The sequence below is a fragment of the Aplysia californica genome, unplaced genomic scaffold, assembly GCF_000002075.1.
Source record: "Aplysia californica isolate F4 #8 unplaced genomic scaffold, AplCal3.0 scaffold00639, whole genome shotgun sequence".
Classification (NCBI taxonomy): domain Eukaryota; kingdom Metazoa; phylum Mollusca; class Gastropoda; order Aplysiida; family Aplysiidae; genus Aplysia; species Aplysia californica.
This window is the reverse complement of record NW_004797909.1, coordinates 169,018-186,845: the sequence shown is the minus strand read 5'-3', so window position 1 is coordinate 186,845 and position 17,828 is coordinate 169,018. Positions and strand designations below refer to the sequence as shown.

The window sequence follows — 17,828 nt, the reverse complement described above, 5'->3', positions numbered from 1 at the left end:
CTTTTTACATACAGGACTGTTTTATCTGCACAGAACATAGAATCATGCCTTGCCTGAGAGGCCACATGCCATTTTCTAAATTTTATATGTATACCAGTTTTGAGTAGCTTCAGTTTTGGGAAGGAATTAATTTTTGAATTTTTCTCAGATAACGAGGCCAACTCTTTTTTATTTTGAAACTGCCATGGCAATCATGGAATGTGAGAAAATAAGATTTATACAGAAAAACGTTTCTGTATAAAACTAGAGTTGGGAAATCAAGAGAGAAGAAGAAGTACGGACTGGGAATGTGTGAACATGGAAAATAAGTTGTGATGAATTGGGGCTATGAGAGTAATGTGAAAGGAGAGAAAACACAGAGAGGGGTGGTCTCACTTGTGTTTTGTGTTGTGGAATATGATATCATTCTTCCTTTGCTGAGAAAAACTTTCATTTCTTACTTTCGCATCATAATTTCAGGTTCTCTCATATGGAGATGAAACAAGCTCACCTTGATCACATGTCTAGCAAATCATCCATTGTGCTAATGTCAGAAACATCAGATAGCAAAGGGTAAGCATTTCAGTTATCTTATCTTTGGATCTGGGCTCATCTATAGCAAAGGTCAATGTTGTTATCCTGCACTTTTAACTTTCTTGCTGTGTTGTGCCACTGACAGTCTGATGAAGGCTCATCTCTGTTGAAACTAGCAAGTAGAGGGTGTTTTTTGAATTGTTGATTGGGGAGAAGATTTTTTCTCATGGCCTGTATATCTGAGGTTGTTGAAAGAGAAAATAAGTAATTTTGTCTGTTTATGAGAACTGTATGGAGACTTTTATTAGTGATTGATGTTGCTTATCCATGTATTTTGATGGAAGAGAAAAGACATTGCTAGCTGTTGATTAAAGTGGGCTGAATTATTTGTGATTATGAATGACCCTCAATTTCTACACACATACACCCTCCCCCCTCCCTCATTTCCCTCCCTTTCTCCTTAACATGTTTTCTCTCCATTTTTCCCCTCCCCCAACTGTTATATTCCGATCCTTTCTTGCTTTTTGGCAGAACAAAATCTAGTCAAGAGATGAAGGAGCTAAAGAGGAAGGTGCGTGAAGTGGCGAATTCCCGAGTTCACATCATCCACACCTCTGCTGCTCTGGGCAGCATGGCCCAAGCAGCTACAAGAGAACTGGAACGACTACTCAAAGTGGTAGGCTGTTGACGACCCTTGTTGTTGTACCGTCTTTTCATTGCGTGCAGGCTTGCAAACTGCCCAAAATTTCCGGGGACTGTCTCGGATTAGACAATCAGGAATTTAAGAGCCTTGTCATTGTATGCTACATCAATGATGTAATTTTGTTTTTTTTCTAAAGCAATCTCTTGTTATATCATTGTGTTTCGCCTGTTCTTGTCACAGTTGTCTTTCTCCAGCCATGCTTAAACTCACCACACTTACTCTGAACAGAATTTCACCTTTTATAGTTTTACTTGGGGGTGGATAATTTTTTATCATCCTACTTCAAACGGGGCTATTAAAAACGACTGGAAAATTGTGAAATAAACATTATGTCTTGTTGGAAAAGATTATATTATGATATCATATGATAGTCTTGTTTTTGTATGTTTAACTTTATGCACTTTGGTGTGCACTTAAGTATTGTTTTATGAGGCAATGAGTGGGTTGTGGGTGTGGAGAAGAAATACAAATAAGAAAGAAGAAGAGGACTGAGCATTTACCTTTTTCCTGTTGAACCTCCTTAAATCCAGCAGGAAAAAAAATACCAGTGTTTGGGTTGGTCCAGTCCAAAACAAGGTAGAAAATACAGTGCCAGAGTGTTACCTGGCTGTTACTGGCTGGGTGCACACCTCACTTCTCTTTAGGATGTCCTCAATGAAAGGCTTGTCTATGATAAAAATAGATCTCCAATTTTGAGCTGAAGTATTGTTTTCGTTTTAGTGAGGACAGTGTGTCAGATCTGGCTTTCTGACATCTATGTTGTAGTATCTAGGCGCTTCACCATGGCATGCAGGAGATCTTAGTTTGATTTTTGTGTTGGGAATATTTTTATCAAGAATCTCTGTCTTTCTCCTGGTATTTGAATCCCTCTTAGCCCAGATTGGCCAGGATATTCAGTTGAAACAACAAGCCTCTAAAATGATCTAAATATTGTTAATGGGGGCATATAAAACTTCTAAAGTTACAATTTTTGTACAAATGGCTTCAATCATCAAAATTTATTTTCACTTCCATAAAGCACAAATGATTGTGAACCCTGGATTGAAAGCTGCTCTGTGCTCAGGGGTGTTGAACAAATGAGCGGCCATTGTTGGCTTTCTTACCTTTTACTTTTTCCTTCCTCTTGTATTGTCCAATGTGGAAGGAAGGTGCAATCAATCGCTGTATTGCTGGTTGTTGACAAAAAGAATAAACCAGAACGGTGAAACGAGCCTGTTGTGTCTCCCACAGGAGCTTGGCGTGGGCAAGAAGAGCAGTGACCAGGTGATGGTGTGTGACAGCCCCAGCGGCTGGGCCGACCAGCAAAGGGACATGGAGCAGCTGGATCTGTTACACACGGCGGTCACATCGTCCTGCGAGATGGGATTTGAGAAGGTGAGTGTGTACAACCAGACGAAGGTAGATAATGAAGTCGTAGTTTTAGTAAGGTTTTTACGGCACTTCCTACTCAAAAAGGTCATATAAGTGCTGAAGATTAGAGGATTAATAGACAGTAGCATAAAAAGAAAAGAAAGAGGAGATAACTTAATATTGAAGGGGAAAAAAAGGAAGTACGAGGGGGGGGGGGGGGGGGTTTGGTCACATTCTTTTCTCCCATTATGTCATTGGTAGGGTGGGGTCAAATACCCAGTCTTCTGGGATAAGAATGAAAAATACAGAGGTCCATTGTGTATATTTCCAGTGTTAGAAAATCTGTTGCAGGAAAAAAAACTGAGTAACTGGTAAAAAAAAAGAACTGAATAAACTCTTGTCTGATCCTAGTAAAAAAAAAAAGAAGGAAGACTGAGGAAGAAGAGAAAAAAATAAAGGCATGTCAATATTATGTCTTTCACGTCTATTTTTTTCTTCTCTCAAGAGGTATTTCTGTTGTCTTTATGATGGTGCATGTGTTTGTACTTGTGTTTTTGTCTTTCTGGAATGGCACTATGTGCCCTTTTTTGTTTGTCTGTATCTCATTATGTGTTTTTCTGTCTATATGTTGAGTTTGTCTGTAAGTCATGTGCCTTTCTCTGTCCTTTAGTTTGTTTCTGAAGCTGTCATCTGATGTGATACTTTTTTTTGATGATGTTAGAATTATGCATAGGTACCTAACCTTTCCCCTATACTGTATGATTAATTTTATGCTGTGTTTTCATCTCGTTTTTCAGTACTATGAGCACTTAAACACACAGGTCTCTGCTGCTGGCCCTTTGCCTCCCCTGTTGGTTATGGGCAGTCCTGGTAGTGGCAAATCATTACTCCTGGCAAAATGGTATGTCGAGAGAGTCATGTCATTGTTCTTCCCCCCCCCCATTCACCACCACACTCTTATGCTCCCGTGTCTTTCCTCACTCTCCACCATCTTCTCTTCTCCCCCCCCCCCTTCCCCCAAACCACCACCCAATCCAGCTAGCTAAGTACTTACGGTAACCTTTAAAGATTGGTGAGAGTAGATCAGTCTACCTGATAATTTCTCTGTTTATTATTCATTGCTGTGTTAGAGGCCTCTTTGCTTGCTGTCCAACTTTCAAAGTAACACATAGCAGCCTTTTCTTCAAGTCAAAAGTACTACAGAACGGCTCCTCAGTGTTATGGCGCAAGGGGATGAAGCTTTAAAAAAAAATATGCTGCAGTTATACGTCTATGTTTTAGATGCAAATTAATCAACATCTGTTTTCATTTTCATGTGCTTCTAAAAACTGTATTGATCTCCTGCAATGAGGAGGAGGTGTAACAAATCACTGATATACGGGCTGCCAGATGAACTGAGCAGGAAGGCCCAATTTATGACAGATACCGGACTTCAAGTGTGATGCGATCGAGAAGAAGAAGAAGACTGATATCTAAATGGACATTGTTGCACTACCTTTTTTGAAATGTGACTAGTCATACATTGTCATACACAAAACTCAGTCTTTCGTCTCAGTTCCTCTCTCATTTTCTGTTTGCCTTTTGGTTCCACCTCTAACTTCCCACCCCTCTCATTCTCTCTTATATGGCCACCAACTTTTTCATTCTTCTTCACTTCCCCTCTCATATGTCTCTCACTTGTCTAAATAGCATTTCTCTCAGGTATATTTCCATACCCATACACATAATACACGCCCATGCACATACACACACACATACACACATGCACTCACACACACACACATTTGCAAATACCTGTACAAACTTCTATACTTGCTTGTGCGTATAGAACTCTCACACCTATAAATATAACTGCTCGTACATTCAAACCTGCCCCGACCACCACCTGTCCAAGACAATCAGCTGTATGAACGATCACTTCCCACTCTGTTCCTTGCACTTTTTCTATATTTTAATGACACTATCCAAGAGAACCACCTGTCGAAGAACGCCACATTCCTTCTTGACTCTGGGTGGTCGTATTGAACAGATTTGTCTGTGCGTACACACCCATGCTTTTACTTTTGTACAAAATGTTTACTCGAAAACCCTTGTCCACCGTCCCAGGCTACAGCTGCAGGAAGAGCGAAGTGCCAGCAGTTTACTTCTCTATCATTTCGTAGGCTCTCAGAACTCGGTCAGTGCTGACCCAATCCTCATGATACGCAGGCTCACTGCCCAGGTGTGTACTGATGTGTCTATGGTGTGTGCATTTGTGTGTGTGTGTGTGTGTGTGTATGTATGGCTTGGGGTCTAATTCTTTTTCCTCTCATGTCTGCAAGAGCTCAGGGGATAACTGAGTGTAAGATCTTCTCTTCACAGTGTTGTTGATTTTTACGCATACTACTGCATACTACTGTTTTATCTATAAAGATCACAGAATAATCCTTTGCCTGGCTGGCAGCCATGTGCTACTGGGGTCTTAAAATAGTTAGCTTGTGTCCCGATTTTAGTAAGACTTTTGACTCACAAACCATGTTGAGGCATGTTAATAAAGTATAGACTCTTATTTGATCACTTCTGTATCATATTGTAAATAAATAAAATAGGATAATGGACACAAATATTATTGTTTTTCATGTTTGTTGTATATGTGCCCTTCAGGGATTCTAATTCTGCCTTCTGCACTAAATAGTGATGTAGAAAAAAATTATGATGCACACACACATTTTTGTTGCAAAAAAGTGCATAGACATCTTTCTTATTTAGGTCGAGTTTATTTATCCCAAGAGAAAGTTTCCTTATTGCTTCGTTGAATATTGAAGATGGACTTGAAATGTTTGGATCGCCTGTCTCTTGATTATAGTTTATGTCAGAGTGTTGCCTCCTATTTAAAATACATTTAGTGACAAGTGGATATGAATTGAAGCTCACTCAATTCTTACTGTAATCTATCTGTTACTCAACTCAGTTGATGCAGCAAGTGTCAACCACAGTGTCCTTGACCTGTGACCCTGTTCGTTTGGTGGAGGAGTTTCCCCGGTGGTTAGAGAAAATTTCTGCTCGCAGCCCAGGGGGAGTGTTGGTGGTGCTGGACTCTGTTGATAGATTTCAGGTTTGCTACTGTTTGTCTTGCAACAATGTAATGTCTTACTAACCTAACCGATTTGAAGGATACTGTTTCTTTTTCTTCTATATAATTACATTTTGTAATTGTGGAAGACTTCCAAAGGACTTAACTGCCATTTTGACTGTGACTTTGACTTAAGTCATTCCTTCTGTTGTCATTTGAGTATAGACTTAATGCCTCTATTGTTGCAGATCAGTGTAAGACAAACATTCATACATGTAGCTACTCTATTGATATTTTAGGGTGTAGGCTCTTTGATATTATTGGCCAAGCGTGGAATTATGTGTTGCCTCATCAATATTATTTTGAAATATAGCATAAGACTTAATTTTCATGGACTGGCATTCAACATTGTAACCTTTTGTATATAGTGATGGCACTTGATGATGATGGCAACCTCATTTATTGAGAACAAGCTATGGAAGTCTATAACCACAAGTAATGATGCACTCTCAACATCTAATGTAAGTGTACACCCCCCCCCCCGAAAAAAAACAACACAAAAAAACAACCAACAATCAAACAACCAAACAACAAAAAATCAGGAGAGTCCTGTTAATGCTGTAATAATGTCTAAATAGCATAGTCTATGACAACAGAAACGGAGAGTTGTACACTAACATTAGATATTGGGAATGCATCATTACTTGAGGTTATAGATTTCTTTATTTCATAGTTTGTTCTCATATTAAAGGAGGTTATTATCATCATCAAGTGCCAGATCACCGACACACATAGGCAATCATGGTTCATCATTCATTCCTTTGGTCAGATACTCTAAAAAATCTGTATTATCGCAGACGTTCCCAATCACAGGTTATAGACTCCTTTGTTCTGAAGTCTGTCCTCACAATTTTGTTGTACCCACAGCAAGCTGACGTTCATCTCAAGTGGCTACTGGACCCACTACCCGTGGATGCTCGGGTCATTGTGTCAGTGAATGAAGACTCTTGTCCTCAGGCTTGGAGGTGAACATATTCAAACATTTCTTTCTCTTTCGTTCTGCTTTAAAACATCACTCTGTGCCACAGATAATGTGGTAAAAGTAAAGTTTAAACCCCATGTTTTTGTACCTCATAACGATCACAGCCAGCTGTCTCCTTTCTTGAATGACTGCACCAGCCCCCACTGGGACCCCTACAGTGACCCTGGATGTTTTGAACTTGGTCAATCAGTTCAAAATGTCGATGGGGGGGGGGGGGGGGGGATAAAATGGGCAATATTGTAGAGGTTTGATGCCCCTTGTATGTTTATTTAAGAGGAATTAAACATCTGTCTCTTATAGAACAGTCAAAATGGGAAAATTTGTGTCAGGTGCCTTTTTCCCCTAGGAAGCAACTTCAGGCGCCGCTGAGCAGGAGGGGGGGGTGTTACTTTAAGTGGTAAAGTATGCACAGTTCACCCTGAGCTTTCTGTCACTGTGGGACAGGGACTTAAGAATGTTGTCTCTCTTTCTTCGCCTTTTTTCCCTCGTCACATATTAATTTCAGTTCTAGTGGGTAGTCAGCTGAGTAGTTGAGACTCAAGTGGTTATGACTGACAGGGTGCAAGCTAGTTGACTGTGTGATATTCTCACTTGAAGTATTAGAAAATGAAAATGAAATTCAATTTCTGTGTGGACCAGTTTAACACTTGGGTACTTTTTAGTAAATGTTTAGGGGTATATTTCCCTGCTGTAACAACCACCTGTGCAAGACAAACACCCTTACAAATGACAACTTCCCACATCCCTCCTTTCATTATTTTTACATTATTCTACATTTTGTATTATAATGACACTTTCCATGACGTCCGCCTGTCTAAAATGTACATTTGTTGTCTCTACAATAGTTGGCTGTCTTGAACAATCTTTGACAGAACATACATAGTTCATGTAAAGTGTCAAAAAAAGTGTGTGTATGCTGTAGGCTGTATCTTGTCTTCTCGTTTGGTGTCGATCAGGTCGTGGCCGACTTTACACATGGAGCCGTGCAGCAGCAAGCACGTGAAGGAGTTGTTGTGGGCAGAGTTGTCTTCTCTCGGCGCAAGTATGGCACCGGAGACGGAGCGACGAATCCTCGCCCAGTGCCGCACACCAGCAACGTGCTGCCCCCTCTATGTGTCCCTTATAGCCAGGCATATAGCCAGGTTAGTTTCTAATCCACAAAGTCAGCTTTAATCACATCAGATCAAGTAGTAAAAGTGTGTTGATTTTGTCTTATTTCAACTGTGTTTCTGGTTTCATGAGTTATTTAGGTTCTTTTAGGTGAGGCACCTGCCTGTCCCAAGTAATTCTGTCCCTGTTTTTGATGTATGACATTTTTTTTTCCTGCTGGTTATAGATTCGAATCTCTATTCTTTACATTTTAATCAAGTTGAGAATGGACTGCGCCACACAAGCCAGAGTGAAGTAATGTATGTTTATTGTAACTCTCTCCTGACAAACATATAGAGTTGGGGGTTTTCTTTCTTTTTTTTTCTTATTCAACAGCCTAGGCAGAGCTGACTCGGCTACTGTGGATGGACACGTATCATCTCTACTCTCCTGTGGTGACAGTTTTGACCTTTACTGCTCACTCTTGACCTGTTCCTCTGATTGCTTGGGCCAGGAAGTCTATGGTTTCGCCCGACAGGTCAGTCAAGTGGTGGTCAGAGTGGTGTTGTGATGAGCATTGGTGACTGAGGAGGGGAGGGGGGGGGGGTGTTTGGCTTGTTTTTGCAGTTAATAAGGATAAATAAAGAAGTCAGTGTAGACAGAAATGAATTAAAACGACTCATAGTGTGACACAGGAAGGGAATGTGGTTGTCTGAGTTGTGTTGTAATGAGCACTGGTGACCGAGGGGTGGTTGGTTTGTCTTAACAGTTAATAGGTATAAATAAAGAAATCAATGTAGACTAAAATTAATAAAAATGACAGATAGGAAGGGAATAGGGGCCAGTCAGCAATATCCTTCCACTACCCTGCTGTGTCATATCTGAAATTTTTATTATAATTCTTGTAACTAGAACTTTTATCAATATTTTACTGTTATGTCAGTTCAGCTGTCGTTACTGTTCTTGTTTTTAATTGTTGTTACTTTTTTGTTTTTCTTGGATGAGCTGCTTTAGTCAATGTTTATTATTCCTTGGTCCCAGATTTTGCAGTACATCTACGCTAGCCGCTGTGGAATGTTGGAGTCAGAATTACTGGCTCTTATCCCAGGACTGGGCTGGCCAGAGTTGTGTGCCTTGAGCGAGTTCCTGACACATCACTTGTTGGTGAGGTACCAGCTCGGACTTCTGGTCTTTGCTCATGCACAGGTGAGACATTTCTGTCGTGACATTGAATTTCTCATTTTTTTCTCAAATGGGAAGTTCGTTTAGGTAAGTGTTTTATGCCACTTGCAACACGATTAGGTCGTATAAGTGCCAAAGATTTGAGGTATTTTTAGAGAGCAGTGTACAAAGAAAAGGAGAGATTACGACGATAGTTGATTTAGAAGAAAGAAGGAGCAAACTATACCAGAGCACCTACCAACCACCCACATTTATTTTCTGAAACAGTCTTGCTGCAGGTGTCAAGAATTGGTTTATAACTCAGTGTACTTTTGGCTTATCAGTAATATGATAATAATAATAAATGAAGGCCCTCCTAGTTTGTTTTTCCTTTATAAAAAATTATGCCTTATTATGGCATGTACAAATGAGTCCAACGTATATCATTTAAATCATCTATGCAAAGGAAACATCAAAGTGACAGATTCATACAGACAAGCTCACCGTTGGTGGTCGCTGCCGTACAAAGCTTTGTTTTTTAACAGGGTTATTGTTTTTTCCTAAGCACACATCTGTAGAGACCACCAGTCTAAAAGCTATTTTTTGTCAGCTTTTTTATCACCAAAAGCTATTTTGTCGTCATCACCTGCAGAAAAACTGACAATATTGTATATAGTCAAGGATCTCATGAACAGCCTCTGTCAAATTTCTCCTGCTGGTTCAGTACAGTCCGTGCCGGCTTTAAGCACGCCGGCCTTAAGCACGTTTCGGACTCTAGCACGCTAAACGGCTCTTACCGAATTTTTGCTATATAAATTACACACCTATAAGCACGGTAACTTCAGCTTCAAGCACGCTTCATTTACAAGACAGTCAATATTTTCATGATGACCCATCGAAGTTCGAACACAGTTTACACCGCAGCAGTGGAGTGTGTCAAGAGAAACACAAAGAACGCAAGTGATGGACACACACACTCACGCGGGCGGAGAGGAAGGCAGAGAGAAGCACACAGCCGTGCGCGCGGACATAGGATCTAGCCTTGGCCTAGGGCAAAGCTACACACGACCAAAAAAAAAATACAAAGAGTCGGGGTGACGAGAAAGGGAGGCTGGCTACGATTTCACCTTTGACCCTCGCTATCCATCAATCCTGATTGTGTATCACGTGCGAGGTGGGATGAAGGCGGTGGTACATGTATGAGTGGCACAGCGGGCAGTGGTACACACAGGCAGTGTGTTAAAGTAGGCCTAGTGTGCTGTATCGTGACTGGCCGTCTAAATTAAGTTTTCATTTCCCATTCGACCACAAAACAAAAACAAACAAGCGAACAAAAACTACCATGGCGGGTGTCTAAATAACAGTGCACACTTTTGCGGGACCGCTATAGGCCTACTTACAAACAAAGGGTAATAGCACGGGGAATTTTCTACATGAAAATCTCTGGATTATGTCTACTTCGCACTTAAGCACGCTTCGTCTTAAAGCCGGCATGGACTGTACCACTCTATTTGCCTGATCTTTATGGTATCGGACAGGCAGCCTTAACAGGGCTGCCGACCATTCCTATTTTTTCGAAATCATTACGATTTTTTAGCCTCTCTACGAAATTCCGATCGTAAGGCGATTTATTACAATTTTTACAAGTCTGAGTGCAGACCTGTAAATCGTCCGCCAATAGTCTGAAAACAGCCAATCTCAAAAATCAACCCCCGCCCCCCTAAAAAAAGGAACAGCTGGTCCACTTCGCGCGAGTCCGCCTTGCCCACAATAATACCGTACACGAGTAGAAGCATAGAAGTAGAAACATCGCTGCCACGCTGCTGAGACCCAAGCGGTCTAAAAATAGATTTTATTGATCGGCCGATACGCGGCGTGAGTCAGTGTGCCTTCACCCCGCTTGCTTCCCCCTTTTTCCGTAATTAAGACATATTTTTGTTTGTTGAAATATAGTAATTTGAAACACTTCAAATTTGAAAATGATAGCACTATTACTAATTTTTATGGGAAATTACTAATTTTCTTCATGGTCATTACTAAAAACCATTGAAATGGGATGGCAGCCCCGCTTTAATCCTTGTTACTGTGTCTTCTGTCCGTCTGTCCTTTAGACTGACCTGTTATTTTTTTCCGTTCCAACAAAATAAGGACCCTGTAAATCTCACAGTATCTCATTTACCTTCAAAATTAGCTTGTTCGGGGTTTTTTTCGAGAGATGTCAACTTTATACAAAAATTAAAATTGAACATGATTAATTATCACAATGTTTGTTGTAGTAGTCCAAATGTGTTCTCGGGGGGTTCATATTGAAATGCTGGGAGTAAGATATTATAATCTAATAATGTCAGCTACTGGAATATTTTCTTCATAATCTTATATAAAATATCTTATGCGTGTGCTTCAGGCCCAGGAGGCTGTCTACGAGTTCTGCTTCAAGGGACAGGAGACTCGGCTCAGAGACGTCAGAGCGTCTCTCATTGGCTACTTTCAACAGCACATGAGGTACCTATTCATCTTTTATTAAATCTGTACAATATAGTATGCTGTAGTTGAGTATGTGTGTCTCGATGCAGCGGAATCAGGTGCTTGCCAATTCTTGGGCATGAGACATTATATTGGTATCATCCGGAAGCTTATTCATTTGCTTTGCTTTCAATGAAATTAATACCCATCTATTTTAGGCTGTCCGCTGTTCTGTAACAGTAAGTGGTACTGTAATGCTTTCTTGTGTTTTGTTTTGTTGTTCCAGCCCTGGTCAGGTCCCCATGCGTGTTGTGGACGAGCTCCCATGGCTGGTCAGTCAGATGGGAGACAAACAGCAGATGGAGAAGTGTATCCTGGACCTGGGCATTTTTCAACAGATTTGTACCAGGTCGGTAGCCTTTGCTTAACTTTTGAGTCTTGTGCAAGCGAGATTAAGCAAATTTATTTTGTTTATGGGTTTGGGATTTTTTTTTAAAGGAATTTTTATCAAAGCATTTTTTTTGGTAATAATTTCTTGAACATTGTTTAATATATACTTTGTTTTTTAAATTGTGTTAAATATCAAATCGAAAGTAAAAAGGGAAATTGATGCAAAATTATAATTAACCGACTGATGGAGGAAAAGAACAAATTAGATAGCCTATTAAGTAGCAGTGTCTTTCACTATTTTCTGTAGATGTATGGTACGTGATGGATGATAACAATGAGGGTATACTTAATTTGTGTAAATGGAAGAAATAGGTCATCTCTTTGTGTTCTAAAGCAAATGCTGAGGTGGATTTATGGGTCCTCAATAAAAATCAGCATGCACTGTGAACAGACTTGAGTAAAGAGGATCCAGGTTTTCTTTAACAAGTGTCTAAGAATGTTACCGAGGATCAGATGGACAGACAGTGTCACCAACGAGGAAGTGCTAAGGAAAACAATACAGATCCCAGTCAGAGATGAGGTAGGAAGAAGGCGGTGGCGATGGATTGGACATACTCTCAGGAATTCAGGCAGCTGCATAACAAAGAAAGTGTTGGATTGGAATCCACAGGGTAAAAGATCAAGGGGAAGACCTCATGGAACCTGGAGACAATTACAGAAATTGATGTACAGAAAAGTGGGAATAAAATCAAGAGGCTAGCCCAGGATAGAGAAAAACGGAAAGTGTTTGTCCGTGGCCTATACCCTAATGCAGGGTGAGGTATAGAAGTAGGCCTACTGTGATGTAACTTTTGTGTCTTCTCTCATCATTTAAATTAGAAGGTTTTTAAAATTGGTTACATGTTGAACATTTTGAAAGAAACCAGTTACATAGTTAGAGAATGACACAATCAATAACTTTTCTGCGTCTGCCAGGGGTCGCTGCTCTGAGTTGTTAGGCTACTGGCAGACGGTGGGCTGGGACAAGGACCGCACAGCTGAGGCCTACTTTACCGCCACCAAGAACCTGGAAGTTGGTTAGTGCTGAAGTGACTTAACCTTTTTCTCTATCAAGTAAATGTGAGGCTTCTTCTTTTATCCTCCGCTTATACCCTTTATATTAGCTTGTAAAAATTTCCTTTCCTTTTGTCAATTTTTGTTTTTTCAAACTAAAAAGTGTTTGTCCTGAAAATATGCATCAAAAATGTTTTTTTAAGCCGTGTAATTTCTGTTTTGAAGGAATGTCTAGCTGGTTGGGATAGTAGTTGAATGTGCTCAAAAATAAAATCTTGAAAGGGTAAAAAAATGTGTGAGAATGTAACACATATATCATTAGAGAATCTGCTTCAAATGGGGAGTGCCAACGGGCAGACAATCATGGATGAATGAGACTCTTGGGCTATTTCTAGGTACGAAAAGAAATCTGTTAATTTGTGCTTGTTTTTCTTGACAGATGATTTCTTTAAATAAAATTCTATATTTGAAGCTTTTTCAGGGGAGGGTTGCTGTTTAGACCTACGTATGTATGTTTGTAATAGCCTGTCCATCAATGCCTGATGATGACCAATGCATCTGCAGAGGAGGCCATTTCTTAATGCAAAGTTGAAGAAATATGGATTGAGATAGCATGTGGCTTCTGCTATGGCCTGTGGAACCAATCCTGGCAGAGAAGAATTTGTTATTATATTTTGAACATTTTACGAAAACCTTCACTTTCACTTGCTGATGGGTGCAGCTTGCAGGCAGCTCTCTCGACTTCAATATTTCTAATTTGTACTGTTTCATATGAATGTCAATTCTGGAATTTTAATGTAGGCTATGTTTATAGATTGCGATGTACTGATGTTTGTATTTTTCAGTGGCTGGACAGAAAGGGCTGAGTCTCCTTCGAGTGGCAGAAATATATGAAACACTTGGAGGATTCCTTCGAGACTTGGGTCTTCTTTCTCAGGTGGGTCTGCCCAGCAATTTCTTTCTTTTCTTGATTAGGCAGCACAAATTATTACTGGGTCCTGCGGGGCTTATATGAGGAAGCTCTGTTTCATTGATACATTTTCTGGGCATACCGATGGTTCTGTTGATGTCGTATGGATTATGTTGAGCATAATTCTGGTTTAAATGCACGACTGGGTTGTTAATAAATTTCGGTTGTTTAGGGAGGTTTTCAAAACTCTGCATCCTTACCTCGGTTACATAATAGAATATTACTTTGTGAGTACCCACTATAGTATTTATAGAGGCATTTAGTTTAGTTTTAGTAAGGGTTTTAAAGTGCTTGCAACACAGTTAGGCAGTACAAGTGCGTAAGATTACCAAGTTGAAACGTACAAAGAAAAGGAGGAGGAGAGACAAAGATGAGAGATGTTTGATAGGAAAGAAGGAGCAAACTACACTAGAGCTCTGGTCAACCATTAACCAGAGGTGGTTAATCTGCACCATAGTCTTAGCTTCATTTTTATTTTTTCTAATACAATGTCTTTATTATGATATCATTCTCTTTTTTTAAAAGTCCTATAAACAAAAATTGTGAGGCGTGGTGACAAAATGAGTTACTTCTCGCAAGCCACAAATCGTCGGTCGCCTGATAAAACCGTGAATTCCACAAATTTTCGAAAATTGTTTGGGTTTTTTTTGGTGCATATTTTGACAGTGCTTGGTGAGATACATGTCCCTGTAAAACTATTTTTCAATTATCTCAATTCAAACGTGTAATCTGACGTAATAAGAAAAATCATGAATAAACACTGTGCCCCAAAAATCGCCTGATGAAACCGTGAATCCCACGCCTGTGTGAAATTCACGATCTCATCAGTCGGTTTTTATGACTCGCGGGGCTGACTGTTGGCTCCATGAATGCCTCTTTAGACCATTGAAAAATACTGGAGGAGGGCCTACCCCAGAGTTCCTCTCTGAGTTGCACTCTTTTCCTTGTTTTCATCTACGACCTGCCTGAGATACTGAAATCGGAGAAGGCCCTATATTCATACCTGCCAACCGAATAGAAAAAATCGGTAGATCACCGACTTTTTGGTCAAACTACCGATCCACCGATTTTGAGAGATAAGCCTCCGACTTTGTGATTCAGCAGGGCCCCGGGAATTTCCCAGGAATTCGAGAAAGTTATCGAATATTTGAAAACTAAATGCGATAACGCCCTTAAAGTTCGTTTTTGCCGGTCGCGATTGTGATATTCATGGCTTCCCCGAGAGTATGTTTCTTCACGCAGACAGTCGGCTATGGTGGCAAGCGGAAGTGTATGTGTGATACCGACGTTTGATCGGGATAATCAAGATATACTTTCACTTTCATTACCACCCAGAAGTTTGCTGGTAGTAGTTTGATAACGGAACTTTAATTGTAACAACATGCAGGCTGTGCAAGGCAAACGCTGTGTCGCCTTGAAAATAAATCAATATTTGTCCTGTGCTGTCACTTGTGAAAGAAAAAGAAAAGAAAAGAAAATTAATGTTATGCTAGCGTCTTGTCGGGCTCGCCATTGTGACCGGTCAATGAACCTGCACGTTCCATCACATTGTGAGCACTGGCAATTGTAGGGGTCACCAAAGTTCATTCAAAGTCTGAGCGCTGCGAAGTATAGGACTCCGGAATGGGAGGATTATTTTTTTTTTTTAAGATACACCTGGGGGGGGGGGGGGGGGGTGGTCAACACCAGGGGACAAAAACTGAACTTGGAAGCAAATTTTAGGATTCTAAATTTTGATTACTACTAGATCTAGAACTCTCTGCAAAACGCACGTTGGTGCAGGCCTTGTGTGGACTCGGGTCCGTCGTACTCTTACTTTGTTAACTCTGCAACGGCAAAGGGCCAAGGCTAGGCCTAAGTCATCCAAGGCCCACCTTTTCTTCATCTTTTCTTCTTTGTTTCTTGGTTGTTTTTTTTGTTTTTTGTTGTTGTTTTTTTTTTGGGGGGGGGGGGGTTGGTTTCATTTGTGTGTGTGTGCGTGCACATAATATATGAATTGGACAGGAACGGCACCAACTGCTTAAGGGTAAATGCCTCTGGTAGTTTTCATATTTGTCATATTTTTTTGTTCTTTGACATTTTCTACTAAATTCTACATTTGTTTGAAGTCGCAAACACATTCATGCATATGTGATGTGGGTCAAAATATTGATAAGGATCCCAAATTAAGTTTGCGACAAGTGGTAATATAGTCTACTACAGATTTTTTAGGTCAACTACAGATTTTCGGACAAAAATTGCATCAACTACAAATTTTAGCCCTGGCAATGTTGGCAGGTATGCTATATGCCGACGACCTAGCCATCTGGCATACAAGTAAACAAGCTGGCATCAGTGCACGGCTCATAAATGAGGATCTAGATAGATTCAACAACTACTGCTGCAAGTGGAAACTAAAAGCAAATTGTACCAAGACAATCTACACCTTCTTTACAAAAAGCCACAAAGTTGCAAAGCAAAATCTCACCATCTCACTTGCGGGAAACAAACTAGAAAAAGTTGAAAACCCGACCTACCTTGGGTTCGAGCTGGACAAACACTTTTCATGCAAAAATCATATCTGGAACCTGAAGACCAAGGCCAACAAGAGACTTAGCATTCTCAGACGACTGGCTAGCACTTCATAGGGAGCAGACAAGGATGCTCTCAGACAGCTATATGTATGCTCTGCCATGGAATATAAGTAACCTAACCCTACAGACAATCTGCAGCAAACCAACTCAGAGGTCTCTTGATAAAATCCAGAATCAAGCTGTACGATTTATCTCCGGAGCTTTGAGATCCACTCCAACTGCAGCTTGTGAAATCCATACAAACCTGGAACACTTGGACTTGTGGAGAGAGGCATGACCATCTACGGAAAAGATGTACAACAGTATTATTTCTGAATGGTAATTGACTACATTTATCCTTTTAGTTTATGTCATGAACGCCAAATGACGGAGGAAATCCGTTTTCCCCCTCTCCTGTAAAATTTGCTTCGTGTGGAATTCACGATTTCGTCAGGCGACCAAAGAAATTAAGATATTGGCCAAAAATCGACTCTAAGCTCAAATTTTTAGATTTTACATTAATGCCGGGAAGGACTTAAGGATTATCAAGAACATGTACTGGGATCAAACTGCTGCAATGAGAATAGAAAACGGCATCAGCGAATACATACAGATTAAAAGAGGAGTCAAGACAGGGATGTGTACTTTCTCCAGACTTGTTCTCCCTGAATAGTGAAAATGTCATGAGATACATAGAAGAAATGCCAGGTATCTCGATAGAGGGACATAATATGAACAATCTTAGATATGCAGACGACACAGTCCAAATAGCAGATGATGAAGATCACCTACAGAATCTATTAAATGTCATCATACAAGAGAGTGACAACATGGGCTTAAGCCTAAACATCAAGAAAACCAAAACAATGGTGATAAGCAGAAACACTCCAACCCCAACATGCAATATCAAAATCAATGACACCTCCCTCAAGCAAGTACAACATTTTAAATATTTGGGGACCATTATATCATCAGATAGATGATGTCACCCCAAAATTAAAAGCCGCATTTGCTAAGCAAAAGCAGCCTTCCACAAAATGAAAGAAAGAGATACTCAGAAATGTCAATCTCTTACTGGAAACGAGAAAAAGAGTACTGAAAAGTTACATCGAGCCAATCCTATAATACAGGTGCGAAGCGTGGACAATCAATAAACAGCTGGAAAGAACAATTGTGGTGACAGAGTTATGGTTCATAAGACGAATGCTACATATCCCATGGACAGCTAGAAAAACAAATGAAGTCTTGATTGAAGCAAATTGCAGAAGACAACTTGTGACGAATATACAAAAGGGACAGGCAAATTTCTTCGGACTCAATGCGGAAAGAAGCATTGGAGAATTTTGTAACAACAGGCAAGTTTGATGGAAAGAGAGGCAGAGGCAAACAGAGAGAAAAGATACTGGACGAAATGACAACATGGCTGGGAGCAGCTAGAACAACAGACACCATCACTGCAAGGCAAGACAGAATGAAGTGGAGGTCCATGA

At 40.3% G+C, this 17,828-nt stretch overlaps 1 protein-coding gene across 1 annotated transcript in view; it reads left to right on the top strand.

Annotated features, from left to right (window-relative positions):
- Positions 1–17,828, top strand: part of LOC101864329 (nephrocystin-3) — a 36,087-nt gene that overhangs the window by 8,453 nt on the left and 9,806 nt on the right. Inside the window, exons 9-22 of the mRNA XM_005107875.3 lie at positions 460–552; positions 1,045–1,189; positions 2,447–2,590; positions 3,364–3,467; positions 4,673–4,787; positions 5,517–5,660; positions 6,546–6,643; positions 7,617–7,802; positions 8,146–8,287; positions 8,791–8,955; positions 11,315–11,412; positions 11,660–11,782; positions 12,739–12,839; positions 13,662–13,753. Of these exons, the coding sequence (XP_005107932.1) occupies positions 460–552; positions 1,045–1,189; positions 2,447–2,590; positions 3,364–3,467; positions 4,673–4,787; positions 5,517–5,660; positions 6,546–6,643; positions 7,617–7,802; positions 8,146–8,287; positions 8,791–8,955; positions 11,315–11,412; positions 11,660–11,782; positions 12,739–12,839; positions 13,662–13,753 (1,750 nt within the window). The remainder of the gene's footprint in view (positions 1–459; positions 553–1,044; positions 1,190–2,446; positions 2,591–3,363; positions 3,468–4,672; positions 4,788–5,516; positions 5,661–6,545; positions 6,644–7,616; positions 7,803–8,145; positions 8,288–8,790; positions 8,956–11,314; positions 11,413–11,659; positions 11,783–12,738; positions 12,840–13,661; positions 13,754–17,828) is intronic.